Below are 16,172 nucleotides of genomic sequence, written 5' to 3'. Positions count from 1 at the left end.
GTATTGTACTCGGGAGGGGTGTGAAGCTGCCCCTGCACTCTGGAGAGGGGGTGAGAAGGGTTGCGCCGGAAAGAGTGGGGTCAAAAGGCTCAGCGGCAGAGGGCGACAGCGGACTGGTCGGGAGACTCTGGAGGTGTAAAGTATCCAGTGGACTCCGAGATGGAGTCAATGCTCTCAGGTGGAGGCGTCGGAGGGGATGACGAAGCCACCGACTGTTTTGTCCAGAGATAAGAGAGGTCAAGTGGGGGAACACCAGAGCGCCTATTTAATTTGAGCGAAATCCATTCGTGGGTCCTTTTGCGTACAGCGGAGCAGATGCCAGGGCCCTGGAAAACGGCAACGTAAGGCAAGGGAGGTAGGGGGTAGGTAGATTAAGAACGTACCGAAGGGCGGTCTTCTCCCTGGCCACAACAAACAATGTTGAATTTCTTGCAATCGTAGCAGCGATGGTCCGCTGGGTCGTATCCTGGGTCTGTCTCGCTGTGTTTTTTACAGGCTTTCTTGCGGAACCTGCAAATCCAGCAGCCATTCTTATTTTTCGTAGCAACGAGTTTGGGCGGGTTGAGGCCATTGTTTTCTGGGAGAAAGACGTGGAATACATAGGATGGCATATTTTTTCAGTGGGTGCAGGAGAGACAAAGAGACTTTGTCAGTGTTGAGGGGGGGGCTTGATGAAGGGGGACCCCGGGGCAATTCTAGCCCTCTAGATATTAAGTGAACAAGTTGGGAAGCTTTCCATTTGACCGAACTGACGGACATTGTGTTAAAATCTCTATTCTCGATCCTGGCAAATGATTGGACAGCGTGAAGGAATTGATTCACGTTCAAAGTCCAAGCTCGACTTCTATGGTAACTAATTGCTTTGAAATCATCTCCACGCATTTTCCACGCATCAAGTCCGTAAGCGGTTGCATAAAACTCAACCAAGAGGGCTGGTGAGAACAAAACCATGATCAGAACCCCCATGAATGAAAAACTGAACCAGAACAGGAACCTCACGAACAAAAAGAAATACCGTAACAGAGCTCTCCCCATATGGATCGTTCTACACCTGGAGCAGCACCCTGGAAAACGAACTGAGCCTCCCTGAGAATTGGCCGAAGTGCAACGGGGTTTTTGTGGTATAACCGGACCCTCCGCGGTCACGCACATCTCGCCAGTGTGGTAACGCATTTCCCCGTGGTGGCAATTCTCTTCATATAGAGGCACCCATCATCGTCACCCTTTGGAACAAAACCTTCAGGCATCCCGCCCGCCGAAAAAAAGGGGTTGGTGATCGACGCTTACATAAGCAGCTTTCGCCTCCACACCCTCACCCTCAAACATATATATCATCCTTACCTTGGGTTGTAAATTTTACTAGAATTATTTGAATACGTAAATATCGCAATACGCGCTTAAATTTTACATCTTCATTAGGGTCGAAACTGAATTCACCTTCAACTATCACTTTCGAGCCGCTGTTCGCCTTGTTCCCATTTATGGTGAGTCACCATGGAGCTATCGATCATGAATGCGAGGAAAATGTGAACAGTATTCTTTCTCATGATCTTGATCAAGTCTGTCGATCTCAGGATATTTGGAAGACTACTCTCCTGTGCTGCCAACGGCGCCATACGAAATAGTGTGTTCCTGCAAGTTGTATCCGAATGTCCACCTCTAATCACGCGCGGCATTCTAAGCGGACCAACTACCCTAATCCCCAAGCCCTCCCTGCCAGCATGCCGGTACCATGCGACGTGAGTGGTGCTGTGTCATGCTGTGTTTTTGCAGCGCCAATGGGATTCTGCGGGTGCTCACCACTGCAAATTTGGGGCTTGCCCCTTTGTGTGGCCTATGACCCATTCCTTTCATCCCTCTGGTGACTTACGTGCGCACTTCCGACTGCCTGTCTGTGTTGCGCTGTGCGTTGGTTTTTCAGATTCTGCATCCGCTCCCTCTCATTGCGTTGTTTGACTGCGTGCGTCCTCGCTCACCTGTACCGGCTGATTAGACTGCATGTATCCGAGGATGTACGGATAACTACCCATCTGCCAATATGTTATTTCTGGATCTTTGTGCCGCTTAGAATTTCCCATGTCACGCGGTGACGTATTGATCAGGCACCGAATTAGTCATCACGTTCACGTCCACTCGATCAACACAGAGCAAGCACTGTGGCCGGAAATTCCGGAAGGCATCTAGTTCATGCACCACCCGAGTGTTCTACATGGGCTAGAATCTCCTGGGTAAAATACCGCTTTGTTGTAACATGTTACCCCATCCAATTTTCTTTCTCGGTTGTTTGCTATTTTCATGATTTAGCGCTGGTCGTGACCAGCGCTATTCAATTAGTATGATTAAGTCGGCCCGAAAGTCCCGAGATTAAGGGGGGGAGTTTGGCCATCAAGCGCTTCGCTGTCTGGACCAACGGACAGCATCAGAGCCGATTAGCAAAGTGCCGCTCCCACTTCCTGTCACAGATTCCATCAAATGTATTGCGCCGAATTGGAGGGATTTGTCCAGCCTGTCTACATAAATGACTAGATTCGAACCCCACACCCTTGTCCCTAGCCCCTCCCCCCCCCTCAACGAGACATCCTGAAGATGGCTACTTTCCCTATAGCTCTCGATATCCAGGAAGGACTCTCGTCCGTACTCATCAACCAGATAACAGACGAGGAAGAGTTGGAAACACCCAAGGTCCATCTAGGCCGTACATTGATCCTCTGCTTCGATGGGACGGCGAATGAGTATGATGATACGAACACTGTAAGATTTATGGAGCGCACATGATTTCAACTGACTGCAATTGCCCTGCAGAACATCGTTCGTCTCTTCTCGTGCCTCGAGAAATCCCACCCGAAACAGTTAGTGTACTATCAGGTTAGAATCATACCGTCCGTGTTTATTCTGATCACTGAGAGGCCTGTGCGTCGCCAGACTGGCATTGGGACATACACTTCGACTCGATTCAGCACATCTATTGGCCAGTGGATATCTAAAACCATCGATCAAGGCGTCGCGTTGCACCTTGATGACCATGTAAGTCCTAGGTGGGCATTTCCTGGTTCAATTCTGATCTATCTGCGGCAGGTCTGTGGAGGATATCGATTTCTTCAGTCGAATTGGAATCAGGGTGACAAAATTTGCATTTTTGGCTTTTCCAGAGGTGCATATACTGCTAGAGCTCTAGCTGGGATGCTACATGCGGTACGAATATATATTAATCGGTAGTGTGAGGACGTGTTTGCCTGATCCGGCGTGCGAATAGGTCGGGCTTTTGCCACCCTCGATGCCCGAGCAAGTCCAATTTGCCTACAAGCTTTACCAGAACTTGGGTAGAGGTAGTGTTGTCAGTAGCGATCCCGGGTAAGCACCAACCCTTCATGTGTCAATGTCTCAAGCCATGCCTAATCCCCTCTTCTCCAGCCGGAACTACAAACGTGACTTCTGTCGTGCCGTCACTGTTGACTTCCTCGGAGTTTGGGATACTGTTGCATCTGTTGGCATTCTTGTGCCGCGCGCGTTGCCCTTCTCCCAAAGCAATAGTTCCATCAAAGTTTTTAGGCATGCACTGGCTCTGGATGAGAGACGAGCCAAGTAAGTGCGCTTCAGCGTGAAGCTTGATGCATGATTGCCGATTCTGCGTCTGTGCTGGTTATAAAGGTTTATTCCTTCGCCGTGGAGGCTTACGGGAGCAAAAAAACAATGCAAAAATGGAAACTGGGTCACGAAACAAGCTGCAGAAGATGCCATTGCGCCAGACACTGAGGGTATTCAGGCCACGATCGACTGGGTATTGGCGTTGAGAGATATTTTTGTCGGCATTTTCTTCAAATGGTTCATCGAGTGGTGGCCACATGATATATTGAACCGTCTCGGATTAATCAACTATGGCGATCATGAACCACCCACGACCCTGATTCCAGAAGAACAGTTTCCGCCTGACTTGAGGGAGGTTTGGTTTGCAGGTGGACACTGCGGTATGGTATTTCAACTCTGTCCCGTCAAAACTCGTGTCCCACTTCCTAATCCTACTAGATGTCGGCGGCGGAAACGTACCGGACGACAAACCCTGGAATGAGATCGACAAGCTGGGCCCGAACGAACCAAGGTACTCGCCTTCACTTGCCAACATCCCTCTTCGATGGATGATCCGCGAGTTCTATGAGGCGGATTTGAAATATAACCTCAATATTCGCTGGCGATCTGTCCGCCTGGCCCGCTATGGTATCTACTTACCTCCCATCATATACACAAACGACGATGGTAGTGACTTCAATATCACCCTTGACGATGACCTCGAGAACAGGTATTTGAGGCGCGCACAGAATCCAGCCGATCGCCGGTCCTCTACTCTTCCCACATCGGGGAGACCTCCTTCCCCTCTTGTTGGTGGGAATACAGACCCCAGCAGGATAGCGCCAAGCGATGTACTAGTCAAACCAACGGACGCTGATAAAAAAGTGCTGGGTAGGCATCCTCGACGGGCTAACTTTCTTCGATCCAAGGAGTTTAAGTCTGGTGTCAAATATGACTTGGATTTCTTCGAGAGGGACTTGAAAGCTGAATCATACGACGAGTTGTGGAGGTGGGATCGCATTACTTTTAGCGCGATCGTAACAATGTTGTGGTGGTGGGTGCTTGAGTTGGCGCCCCTTATGAGGCATGTGCAGAACAAGCACACGTTCTTGTGGGAGTCCAAGCTTCGGTACGTTGGGTTTTGGATTTCAACGTTTCACACCGCATTGCCTGACTGACGAGTTTGGTGACCTCTCGAAAATGCTTCAGATGCAACTTATTCAATCCTCGCGACATTCATCGAGGCGCAGTACCCCAACACACAGATGCTTTGTCGAAACGCTGGGTGGAGTTTTTGACTAATCGCTCAAAGCCCAGTTACCATTGGTCCGTGCGTGAGCGTATGAAGCACAAACGTGGCTACCGCCCTAGACATTGGGGCGATAACGAAAAGATTCACGAAACTTGGATCGAAGTTTATTAGTTTTGTTTTCCGTGCGATTGGTTAGCTGGGTCTCGAATTTTGAGGATATATGGTTTGAAAGTCGAACAAGTGGTGTGGGATCTGCACTGTTTTTGCTTTGGACTTGGACAAGGCTGGAGGCCTTTCACGCTTGTAACCGATGGGAATTTTTTCATCGGATTCCCCTTTCTCCCCGCTACTAGGTTTGCTACTGCACGACCCGACACCGCCTCTCCCACGCGTCCGTGCGTTGTTCACCCTGTAGCATAGGCCCGTTGTAGTACTGATAGTGAAAAATATTGTAGTTAAACATATGTAATATACAGTTTACTCGAGTGTTGCCGCTGAGCGCCCAGGTTAACTCATAACAACAGTCTATTTTGTCTTGGGAATTTGCATGCACATATCTCCGAACCAATATCTCCAACGATAACTTCTTCGCAGGAGAGAACATGCAGAGGATAGATGGTATCAAGACAGAGGACAGGCAGCCAAAGGCCTCCTATACGTTAATATTGCGAGGGTTCAACCAAAAAAAAAAGGAACCGCCATCTCAGCCGATTCAGGTCGTTCAACCATAAATGGTTGGTGCCTTTGAGCACGCTGGACGGTCAGAGATACCTCATATCCAACTTCCTCAGCAGCTGGCTTAGGGGGCCGTAGGGATGCCCGTTAAGTGCACGAAAAGCATCTCTCAGGAACAGTAGTCACGACAGCATGTTGTCCTCCTGGGAATTAAGCAAGTGCAACTGGGTTGCACACTTCGATGAACCGAGAGAAGAGCGGCGCACAAGACAGTTTTCAACGCTGTTGCGGACTTCTGAGGGGCAACAACAAAAATTCGATCTGGCGTCATCCTCATGATCCCAGTTGCGTCAGCACACCCGGGGTCTATGCATACTGGTGCTACCAATAATCGCAGTTAGTTGCTGCCGTAATAACATGATGGCCACCATAGAGTTTTAGCGAAAGGGGCGAGACCCCTGATCAAATTTGGAGGGCCTTTTTAGCGATATAGGTTTCTGAAGAAACGGCACACGGAAGTAGCGAGAATTAGGACGTCCGGTGAAAATTATCCTGTCCTTGACCAGACGAGCACTCCCTCGTGCGAGTAAATTCACAAGTTGCATACGGTTGCTTGCCCTTGATCACAAACGTATTCCTTGGAGAGGGATGAGGATGTGCAATCATCATGCTTCCCTACGAGCATGCTTACTTTAAGGAGGGGCTCATGTTTGACTTTCGTAACATTCGAAAGACCTCCAGTCCTCAAACTGCCCAGAACAAAGCTTCGCACTTCATCAGGACCGCGCGCCGGGTTCAGGGCAGTGTTGTTTACAAAAGAACTGCAATATTTGATCGCGTTAAAACGAGAGGTTGAAGCCGGTCCGTCATGAGTGAGAGCGTCATATGCGAGAGCATAGGCTGCAGGGTCGAAGAGAATAGTAACTACATGACAGAACGCGTGATACAACCACAGGGAAATTTTATTTAGCTGGGTACTGACAGAATCAATGACGCTTACAGTGATCAACTTTGTGCAGAGGACCACACACGTTAAGGTCTGTGTGTATGCAGGATCAACACAGAAAATGAGATACACGTAATTCTTTCACAGAATCAGTTGGCTTGCCTTGTAAAGCGAGGTTTGCAGCTCCAGGAAGCACAGAAGTGGGATTAACGACCTCGGGTTGAATAACATCATCTATGGAGGATTCGGCCATGAATATCCGCGAAAAGGTCTCCTACCAGAGCAGATGTTCTTTACCATATCGGGTGTAGATACTAGCAATATGAGCGCATTTTCAGACTTGGTGTGCAGTCTATTCTAGTGTCGACCAATTGGCATACCTAGTCGTGGTCACCAATGCTGAACCACCACGCTCATTTTGGGCTTCCAAATACTTAGAGCCCGCTGTCTGTTGTGCGACGGACGGATAACAGCCGCTATGCAGTAAATCCTGGGCTGCTCATAGGAATACGGGATAAGCAATAGTAATAGTTCCCCCGGGTGAAAGTGTCAGGCAGCAAAACCCACTGACATAAGCAAGAAACCGGGCCTTCCAGTGTGCCGTGAAAGTCTCCTGCGAGTGCCTGAATGGATTTTGAAAGGTGAGGAAAAAGGGTATAGCTTCATTCCTGCTATGTAACACTTACGATGTAGTCGGAGACATATTGACGAATAGATGGCCAAAAATCTAGTGCCCCTGAAGCATGGGAATAAACCGTTTAATCCATCTTCGGAAAACGGCTAAACTAACATTGAGGGTTTAAACCTGCCCCTTGCTATAGTAATAACACATAAAGGATATGTACCCTAAAGAAGACTACCGACGTACTGAGTGGCCAATGATCGACACCTTTCCTGTGGAGCTCTTCGCCGCTAATAGGGGGATATTGTAGGCGATATACCTTGGAGGAAAGAATCAAGTCAGGCTCGAGTCAAGCGAACTCACTCAAGACATACTCAGCAGAAACTTGTGCATCGATAAGTGAACTTCATGCTTGCGAAGTTAGAGGTAGGAACTCTGGCAGAGAATTTCCTTTACTTTCTGGGAAGATCCACCCTGTGTGAGCGTTTCTGTGAGTGTCCTAGATGAATTGTGTGAATCGAGTTCGTACCAACAGACATCGAATCCGGGAGCAGCCCAAGGAAGGTACCTGAGGAAATCGATGTAAATAGGATTTTTCCACTAGAAATGTGGAATAATATACTGACACTCCATATGGGCCGTTCGCCCATGATTCATATCCGGTTGAACCGGTTCCATGAACAAGAAGCACAACGCCTTAAGGAAAGGGAAGTTCACGTGTCCATAAAGTCAGAAGGCGTTCCAGTCATTCACCTCCAGCAGCTTTGCGGATGCCATTGGGACAATATACTGCACTTTCAAGGGCGGAAAGGTCTACGGAAAACGGAGCATCTCCGGTCGTCGTTTCCATCAACTGCTGTTGAGACTACATGGAAGAGAGAATGATATCAGAGCACGGACGCGAAGGATGTGGTTCCACCCGCATAGGCAAACGCGCAAGTCTGAATGAAGACCGCAAGGGAGAACAACACGGAAGGAAGCATGTCTGCTGGGGAATCCCAGGAGAACAAGCACGTTTTGAGCACGTTTTGGCCGAAGTGTCCGAGATCGGTTACACAAGAGTTTATTAGGTCCGTTGGGGGCTCGTTACCGCACAGCTCACTTGAACGAAGTTTAATTTTCGCGCCAAGCAAACCAATGAAATAAAAAATCCAACAAGGCGCAGGTGAATGCCTCGAGAGGGCACAAATACACTCAAGTAGTCAATATAGGGGCAAGGTTTGCATATCGGACCGGCAAATACCGAACACATTGCCGGCCCCATCCTCAACGCGTTGTATGAGTCACGCGCGGAAGTTTTGCTGCGAACTTTCGACCCTTCACAAACTTGGCATCCGTGGGAAAGTGCCCACTGCCGCGGACGGATGCCAACACCGCCACAGTTCGTGCAAATACCGTTTCTGCCGTTATCTGGAGGTTAGTGTCAACGGTTTTCGATGATTTCAGGGAGGCGGTGTGGAGGTCACCTTTGGAGTTCTAACGTGCCAGTGAAATTTTAGAAAGGGTGTAACTCACTCCTACCCTGCACATTGATGCATGCCGCAGAAGCTAGCTGCCTCATGGAGATCTGCAGGAGGCGGACATTGCCGAAATGATTTCTTTTCTTTTCTTTTTTTGGTGGGTGCACACTGGGGTTTGTCGTTGGGGAGGGGATGGGAGGCCCAAAGGGAGTCTCGTGGCTGCATCAATATTTGATATCGTTGTCACGGTGCCCACATATTATTGTCAGCTGGTTAGTGCTGGATTAGCACACGTGCCTTCCGCATGCACACCCAGGGATGGGATGCAGTCCTGTCCGCCGAAGTTTCCCTGTATGTCTTGGAGTGACCCTCGGATCCGTCCACTCGGGGCGGCATGATTGTGGGTACAGTCTGAGAATGTATTCCACTTTGTTCCGGTCTGGCTGGGCTCCCCCCGGCGCCCGCAGCTTACATTGGCCGATGTCACCTCGGCCTGAACCGTTCTACGAAGCTCAAAGATCGAAGTCATGAATAGATATCTTACAGAAATCTTGGGTATGCTAACCTAACCCACTGGTGAACTTGGTGTCGCTGCACGGCCCTTCCTACATCACCGCATTTGCCGACAATAATGCGATGTACTGATCGAACTCAAAGAGCGGGCTGTCCTCACCGCCATTCGCGAGCACGACCAGCGACCACTTGTACAGTTTGTTGAGACGTAATGATGAGAGGCGCATCGGCATTCTCAAGCTGGAGCCCGCTTTATCACCAGCCCGGTTGGGCTTGCATGTATCACCGAAAGGAAGATGCTGCAAATTGTGTGGCGCATCGAACATTTATTTTTTCGGATGATTTCCAGATCACTATGTATGCGGTAACATCATTGACACTCATTTGGAAGTTGGATATAGTGGAACAGTTGCTAAAACTTGTCTGACTATGGTCACTATAACTTTTAATCGAAACTGAGCGCGACAAATGGGGTTCGGGCTCGCACTCAACACCAGCCCGCACTCTCACAAAGAGCAGCTAAAATAGCAGGTCCTTAGAAGGACGTCCCTGAAGTTTAAATCCTCAAGAGTTTCAAGGGAACGGAAGCAGCCGAATCAACTATATATAGATGTTCCATCCGCAGCGTGGGGACTTTTCTTCTTTCATCGCTCTCAAGTCAAATTGCAAGTTGTCAGAACATTTTTTACTCGACCACTTGTGCCAAGTAGAGCGTAGATGGAGGTGTCCGTAAGGACGTGCCTTCTCCTCTGTTGCAGACTTCCGGCAAATTGCTGTCTTATGATGGTCGAGTTTGCGGTGGGGAGTTTGTCGAGGTGACTGGTGGACATCAATTGTTGCTATGTGTATTTCCTTGTACGAAAATAGATTATGTACATACGCGCGTATCTATGTATATACACGTCTCCAACTGAGCTGATGGTCCCAGAATTGTCGAAAACGCGTTTTGCGGGAATAAGTTTATTCACGTCATCACACACACCGGATGCAAATCAGAAGTTTGCTTGCCCCAACTGCTACACGTAAAAAGTCCTTTTCAAGGCCCTCACACTCTTTTCCATACGCTGTAAGCCACTTCCCCCCCCTCTTCAGGTCGTTTGTCCCGCCCCTCAACTCCTTTAACGCTTCACCTTAATAGCTCTCTTTTCAACTCAAACGAAACATGATGTTCACCCGTCTCGTTGCTCTTGCTGCCCTCCTCCCGGCCCTCGTGTCAGCTACTCTTGAAGTTACTCAGCCTACCGGTGCAGGATGGGTTGGAAACACCACTGTTCTGATTTCTTGGATTTGGAATGCCACTGACCCCAAGTACGAGATGCCCAGTTGTTGCCATGGTCACTTCAGCCCGTAACACCTCATTTTTGGGGCTCTACAGTTTCAGTTGCGAGCTTGGGAATGATGGTATCAGGACTGGACCTCTCAAGAGCGGACGTAAGTTTGCTGCACTGGTTAGAATGACCAACCTCTGAATGAGCAATGTTTGATTGCAGCCATTGCTATCGCTAACAACGTTGTCCCTAATACTGGCTCCCTCAGCGTTCAGCTTCCGGTTGTTCCTCCCGGAAATAATTACTGGGTAACCTATCTGACGTTATACTAGAGTGGTTCTTGTACATCTCAATCGTTCCTTTTTTTAGATCAAGTTGGTGAAGGTCGATAACATTAACACGGTTTACGCGCAAAGCCCTTTGTTCGCGATTACCAACAACCCAACCTCAAGTTCTGTTACTTCGACGAGCACTGGCTCGGTTTCTGGATCCCGCACGTCCACGATTCTGTCTACGACTTTGTACGTCCTCCATTTACTTATTTTTTTCGCAACGCAATGTTCATGTTACTGAACTCCGAATTTGTTCATAGGAAAACTAATTCTTCGAGTACTGAATCAAGTACGAGCTCGAGCCTTCACAGCACTTCCACTGGAACTTCGTCGTCAGAATCTATCACTTCACTGCAAATTTCAACACTCTCAACGTCGACGACGCCTACATCTACTCGTAAGAGTGCGGCGACTCCCAGGATGGACATTGCTCTGGGCTGGAACGCCGCCTCGCTCGCTGCTCTCGGTGGTGCCATGCTGGGTGCCGTGATCCTCGTTTAAGGCCGCGAAAACTGGAATTTGCAACTGTCAGTTTTACCTGATCAGGTGATCTAGTTGAACGTCAATTAATACTTGTTATATAAATCGTTCCCTTTTCTCAAACTTTTCCAGCTTCTGCATCTTTTGCATTTTATAACATTTTTTGTCACATTATTATTGACAAGTGGTGTTCTAAATAGGAGTGTGCACGCACGTCCTCGCGTCTGCTCGGCGAGGATGTGATTTTCTTCCTTGATTCTATCTTTCAATTTCTCCGGGTTCCCATTTTACTCACGCCTCGTGCGTTGCCCTTGCGGTTGCTCACATCTAGGAATGGAACATATTTATACGGTTATATACATATCGGTGGCGCAAGCCTATTCTTTTGTGTGACCTTGAGCTGAACTGTGTTCTATGGGGCCAGTGTGACGTAGATTAAATTACCGTTAAAGAACCATCCTCCACCGCTGCGGTTGCCGGGTTCCCGGTGCTCCAGCTCCTTTCAATTTCGGAGGGCCACGTTATCCGTTAAGTAATATATGTTCCTGTGGAATATCCCAATTATCTACCAATTTGATTGAATAGGCGGAGAATCAGCACCGTCGGCAGATTCGCCCACTTCTAAGCATCCCCGAAGCTGGTGTATAATGTCCTCAGTTGACCCTACAGAAACGCCGATGCGCTCTCAATGCTATATATAGTTGTATAAATATTCCGCACCCATCCATTGCACGCCGTCATCCTCAAGCAATTCTTCTTCTTCGCCTTCGACTTTTTCATCGTTCAAAATTCTGTTCTTTCAGAAACTACGTTCATCGGTGCGCAAGCACCTGGGGGGAAAGGCGGGAATAGTGGTCGTAGCAGCGATGTGAGCAGCGCGAACGTCGGGCCAGTCGTTGCGTTAGTCGGTGAGGGTTACATCCCCCATACACCATACTTGTTATTGAGATGACCCTGTGGCCGTGTGTGACATGGGGTGCTAGGCTCGACTGGGTACCTCGGGCGGGACATCGTTCCTGTTTTCGCCAAGGCTGCCAATGAGGGTCAATTCGCCTCGTTCAAGGTCCTGACCAGCTCGACCCCAAAGGACGAACTCAAGTCTATTGCGTCGAATAAAGTGGCCATAGTGCAAGTTGATTATGCTAATCCTGCATCGTTGGAGAGCGCGTTGGAAGGCGTGGATGTGTTGGTAAGCACTTTGGGGATGGGAACGTGGACGAAGGTTGCTCAGGACAACTTACTTCAAGCCGGTGAGTTTCGATCAGCGCCCCCACCCCCATCATTCCATGGATATACTATAGTTTGCTCACCTCACTCCTCACGCGTGTCTCATATCCATATCTAGCCCTCGCGTCAAAAGTAAAGGTGTACTTTCCATCAGAGTGGGGCGTCGACTTGGACATCAGTCCATACCCCTTCCCAGCCCTCAATGTTAAGACCAAACATGTTGAAGAAGCTAGACAGGCTGGGCTTAAAACGGTTGTCTTCGTCGTCGGGTTGTTTTCCGAGTTAATTCTTGCGCCTATCTTTGGTGAGCCACCAGGATCGTAGGGACTCCAGCAGGTGGCTCACGCTTACGATTAGGGTGCTGGACTGCGCCGAACGCAGTGAATATTCCTGATTCCGGCAAGCGTAAGGGCGTCTTCACATGCAAAAAGCACATTGTGCAGTATACACTTCGAGCCGTCATCCTCGCTTCTCAGGACCCAGCGAAGTTCCCAGATAAGGTTCGCGTTTGGGACGATAATAGGTACGATGAACAACGGGGGCTCATTTTGGCGCATCGATAAAAAAACATTCATCCATCCTTGTTGGCTTTCCTCTAGACCCTGGGATGAATACGTCGCAGAGCTCGAACAAGTCTTAGGAAGAGAACTCGTCAAGAATGTCATCCCCAAGGAACAACTCGTGCAAGATTTCGCCACAGAGCCTTCCTTCACCGGCCTTGGAAGGTTACTCACTGCCGATGGCCTAACCGATTATTCGGACAACCATAACGAATTGTTGAACCCAGGCGAGAAGTTTTTCAAACGGCAGACTGTTGGGGAGACTTTGAAGGAGGTACGTTACGATGTGATATCACCGGTGTTGGGAGTGGTTGGCTGATGGTTGATTGGGCTACCCAGGTGGGATTCAAGCTATAGTGACTTCGAACAGCAGCTCATTTGCTTGCTCTCGTCCTCGCAAGGCTGCGACGAGATGACATGACTATCCGGCCGAGTACCAAATTTCTCTTTTTCTTTGGTGTCGCCAATGTATGTGTAGAGATTATGTCGTGGACTCGCGCCCGGAAGATGTATTCCGTTTATTTGATGTAGGGGATGAATTTTCACGGTCAAAACAGATTAAGTCGCGATCTCCAGGAAGCCACGTTGCGAGTCGCATCAGTAACATTCCTTTTGATTGAGTTCGGCGAATATCCACCCGCTTCAGAAGCGAGAAACCCAAAAGAAGAACCAGACGTGCAGGTGTCAAAGTGTCAACGTATCTTCGGAATTGCGAGACCTTAATGGACAAAAAAAAAAAGCGTCACCTGCAACCGCATGGTTCAGCATCGAAGACGCGTGTGCAACCGCTCCGATCGCATATGTATCCTGCAGAGGCTGGACCCCTGCCTACCGATCGCGGGAAGGGTTGACGTCAGGCTTGCCCATGGCTACGGGGGAAGGCAACACGGTCCACCAGCGACATCCCTGGGAATGTTGCATCAGGTTGCACCCATAGGTCGCAGCTTCTCCTACGAATACGCTCACACGCTCACGCTGAGCGGGGAACGGGAGGGGTATTCCATCTCCTTCTATACATTGTTACGAAGTCATAGGCAGGAGTCCTGCCTACCGTCTTGTCCTGTACAGTAGCATTCTTTGTAAATGGAATAAGGACGGTTTTGTTGTTATAACAATGCATTGATCTAATGTTGTGCAGGCAGTGACAGCGATGCGAAGCCCGCACTCTACTCCAAATCTGGTGGGCGGATTTTTTTGAGGGCTACTGTGCACCGTTCGAAGCATGGAACGCTCAGAAAGAACGTCGCATGCTTCAGAAGTGATTTGCAGTTGGATTGGTGCGGCTGAAGGCAGTGAACGGTGGGATGCTCTATGTTACATGCCAACCAAAAGTTGGTCCGTATCAGCATCACAAAATTATGGGATTGTAAAGAATACGAAGGGGTATCGGAAACATCTAGGTTGGGGGAAAGAGTCCTGCCCTCTGGGACACAGCTATTTTTCCCCATCTGATGCTAGAGGCTTGGTGTGTTACACAACCATGCGGTTTGGGCCTCTAGCCAAAGGTTGTTCAGCCACTGGGCGCGATTGCGGTAGGTATCACCTTTCCCCGGCATTCGGAAGGAGACGGAGTGAGTAAGGGCGATACTCATAGCATGAAAGACCATGTAGAACATGTCCAGTATGAAAGGATATAAGACGGTCGCGAAGAAGTCAAGGCAATTCGCCAGCAGCACAAGTCCTCCAAATTCACAATGCGACTCTCGAGCATTTTCGCACCAATCACTTTGGTCCTTCCCATTGTCGCAGCCGACTTCCATGCTGGCGTAGTCCAGTGTGTTGGATCAGGGTCATTCGAAACTGGGGTTATCATCCCCTCGAACCATGAACCGAAGCCTGAAATGGAACCTGCTGCTGCTTACTATTTTGCTCATACAGACACCTGTGACAAGGCGGCAGGCATATTCTCCAATCAGGGAATTCCATATGGGCCAACTATGACCGCTACGCTTTGCGGTGCAACGATTAACATTCATAACAGCGAAACGTGGATCAGCTCGGACGGGGGAGGCGGAAACTGCTGTGAAATCAATGGCGGAAACGGAGCGGAGAGTTCGTGCCAAAGCAAGACACACGGAAATTGCGTATGGAGTGACCGCATCTGGTGCGAGTCCTACTTGTGCAAGTAGGAGGGGGAAGTAGCCGAAGCATGTAGCAGCAACGCCGGCACACCTCATTTGTGTTCTAGAATTTTGGAGATTGCCACTCACGTAGAAATCGTGAAAAAGTTCTGTAACGTTACCTTGCTTGAATTTCCATCGTCCAGATGCCACGTCCATCTAAGAGTCTGGGCAAATGCGATCCTACCCAGGAGGTAGCAGCACAAGGAACTGAGCCTCGAATCCAAATGGGTCCAGCAGACGTCGCGCGACGCGGGGTCAACAAAGCGACTCGATACTAACAAGAACTTCCAATATTGCCCGTCGAATTCTCCCGACCGAACGCCCAGAATCGACATCGATGGCAAGCCACGAAAGGGCCTGCGGCCCGGGATTTCCCTCAGCGTACCAATATGGTTGCCTCCATCCTCAGACATTTAGAGCAGTGCTGGGGTTGATGTGAGGATTAACAATGGCGTAATACCATTTCAGGAGTTGCGGCCGGGGCCCAGGAGGGCATCACAGATTCGAATTGGCAAACAGAGAGGAGTGAGGGGCGATTGAGAGCGACACCAGGGGCACATGTACGTGTCTACATCAAAAAAATCAGGAACCGGACGAAATTGGTAAGATAAGTGAAACGAAAAATAATAAAACAACTCCATGGAAAGATGACCAAGCCTCCAGTATAAACCACCAAAGACCAGACGTTACGCCTCCCTGCCCCATAGCCTCGTGTGCGCTAGAGGTATGAGGTGGTCGGGTTGCCGGTCGAATGCCTTCTGGCCGAACGCCCAGAATCGACGTCAACGACCCACACCTTTCAAGTTCGTCGCCCTACATGTGTTCTATCCGCCTTTCTTTCACATTTGGAGCAGTGTTGGGGGAGGAGGTGGTGGTGGTGGATGTCGGGAAGAACGATGGCATGATACCATTTCAGGTGCTAGCTACTGCGAGTCTGCGACTGGGGCCCCGGAGAGCATCGTAAGCTCAATTGACGAACGGAAAGAGCAGCACGAGGGGTTGAGCATTCAATGTGTCTACCCCTAGAATTAAAGGTCTGTTGTTGACTTCTAGATATTTAGCCTGCGGCAAGAGCCCGCGTCGAGGACCAAAGAGTTTGTGGTTTCCTGGTGGAACCCCTCGTTTTACGCACGATCGGGTACTTCCCTAG

The 16,172-nt window shown here is 49.3% G+C and overlaps 5 protein-coding genes across 5 annotated transcripts; 3 read left to right on the top strand and 2 right to left on the bottom strand.

Annotated features, from left to right (window-relative positions):
- Positions 1-2,586: 2,586 nt before the first annotated feature.
- Positions 2,587-4,987, top strand: EI90DRAFT_3016691 (uncharacterized protein; the record flags this gene model as incomplete). Its single annotated transcript, XM_039057024.1, has 9 exons — positions 2,587-2,751; positions 2,803-2,865; positions 2,923-3,024; positions 3,076-3,192; positions 3,254-3,351; positions 3,412-3,582; positions 3,649-3,965; positions 4,024-4,693; positions 4,774-4,987. 9 exons carry the CDS (start codon positions 2,587-2,589, stop codon positions 4,985-4,987), a joined length of 1,917 nt encoding a protein of 638 aa, XP_038915786.1.
- Positions 4,988-5,833: 846 nt separating this feature from the next.
- Positions 5,834-8,305, bottom strand: EI90DRAFT_1106712 (uncharacterized protein). The gene is made up of 16 exons (XM_039051509.1): positions 8,162-8,305; positions 7,813-8,044; positions 7,686-7,755; positions 7,589-7,627; positions 7,516-7,533; positions 7,434-7,463; positions 7,306-7,378; positions 7,228-7,252; positions 7,124-7,173; positions 7,009-7,060; positions 6,818-6,932; positions 6,735-6,751; positions 6,600-6,671; positions 6,492-6,547; positions 6,183-6,415; positions 5,834-6,128 (listed from the first exon to the last, which is right to left on the bottom strand). The coding sequence occupies exons 2-15, from the start codon at positions 7,907-7,909 to the stop codon at positions 6,302-6,304; spliced, it is 828 nt and encodes a 275-aa protein (XP_038915785.1). The 5' UTR covers positions 7,910-8,044; positions 8,162-8,305; the 3' UTR covers positions 5,834-6,128; positions 6,183-6,301.
- A 1,889-nt stretch (positions 8,306-10,194) lies between these two features.
- On the top strand, positions 10,195-11,310 carry EI90DRAFT_3289722 (uncharacterized protein; the record flags this gene model as incomplete). Its single annotated transcript, XM_039067183.1, has 5 exons — positions 10,195-10,340; positions 10,408-10,463; positions 10,523-10,608; positions 10,670-10,821; positions 10,893-11,310. The coding sequence occupies 5 exons, from the start codon at positions 10,195-10,197 to the stop codon at positions 11,131-11,133; spliced, it is 681 nt and encodes a 226-aa protein (XP_038915784.1). The 3' UTR covers positions 11,134-11,310.
- Positions 11,311-12,060: 750 nt separating this feature from the next.
- On the top strand, positions 12,061-13,519 carry EI90DRAFT_3016688 (uncharacterized protein; the record flags this gene model as incomplete). Its single annotated transcript, XM_039057023.1, is given in 6 exon segments — positions 12,061-12,076; positions 12,096-12,362; positions 12,458-12,643; positions 12,697-12,862; positions 12,939-13,173; positions 13,457-13,519. The coding sequence occupies 6 exon segments, from the start codon at positions 12,061-12,063 to the stop codon at positions 13,517-13,519; spliced, it is 933 nt and encodes a 310-aa protein (XP_038915783.1).
- Positions 13,520-14,584: 1,065 nt separating this feature from the next.
- On the bottom strand, positions 14,585-15,463 carry EI90DRAFT_1105655 (uncharacterized protein). The gene has a single exon (XM_039051508.1). It carries the CDS (start codon positions 15,176-15,178, stop codon positions 14,690-14,692), a length of 489 nt encoding a protein of 162 aa, XP_038915782.1. The 5' UTR covers positions 15,179-15,463; the 3' UTR covers positions 14,585-14,689.
- Positions 15,464-16,172: the final 709 nt, after the last annotated feature.

The sequence above is a fragment of the Cantharellus anzutake genome (assembly GCF_015039405.1).
Source record: "Cantharellus anzutake strain C23 chromosome Unknown EI90scaffold_25, whole genome shotgun sequence".
NCBI lineage: Eukaryota > Fungi > Basidiomycota > Agaricomycetes > Cantharellales > Hydnaceae > Cantharellus > Cantharellus anzutake.
This window is presented reverse-complemented; position numbering and strand designations above follow the sequence as displayed.

Bases quoted from the DNA above. Each gene is read 5' to 3' on its own strand.
- EI90DRAFT_1105655 (XM_039051508.1), bottom strand. From the start codon at position 15,178: ATGGACGTGGCATCTGGACGATGGAAATTCAAGCAAGGTAACGTTACA.
- EI90DRAFT_1106712 (XM_039051509.1), bottom strand. From the start codon at position 7,909: ATGGAAACGACGACCGGAGATGCTCCGTTTTCCGTAGACCTTTCCGCC. The intron at 7,253-7,305 runs GTACGTCGGTAG...TTATTACTATAG, and splicing joins TGTCGATCATTGGCCACTCA to CAAGGGGCAGGTTTAAACCC. The intron at 7,061-7,123 runs GTAAGTGTTACA...AAATCCATTCAG, and splicing joins AATATGTCTCCGACTACATC to GCACTCGCAGGAGACTTTCA.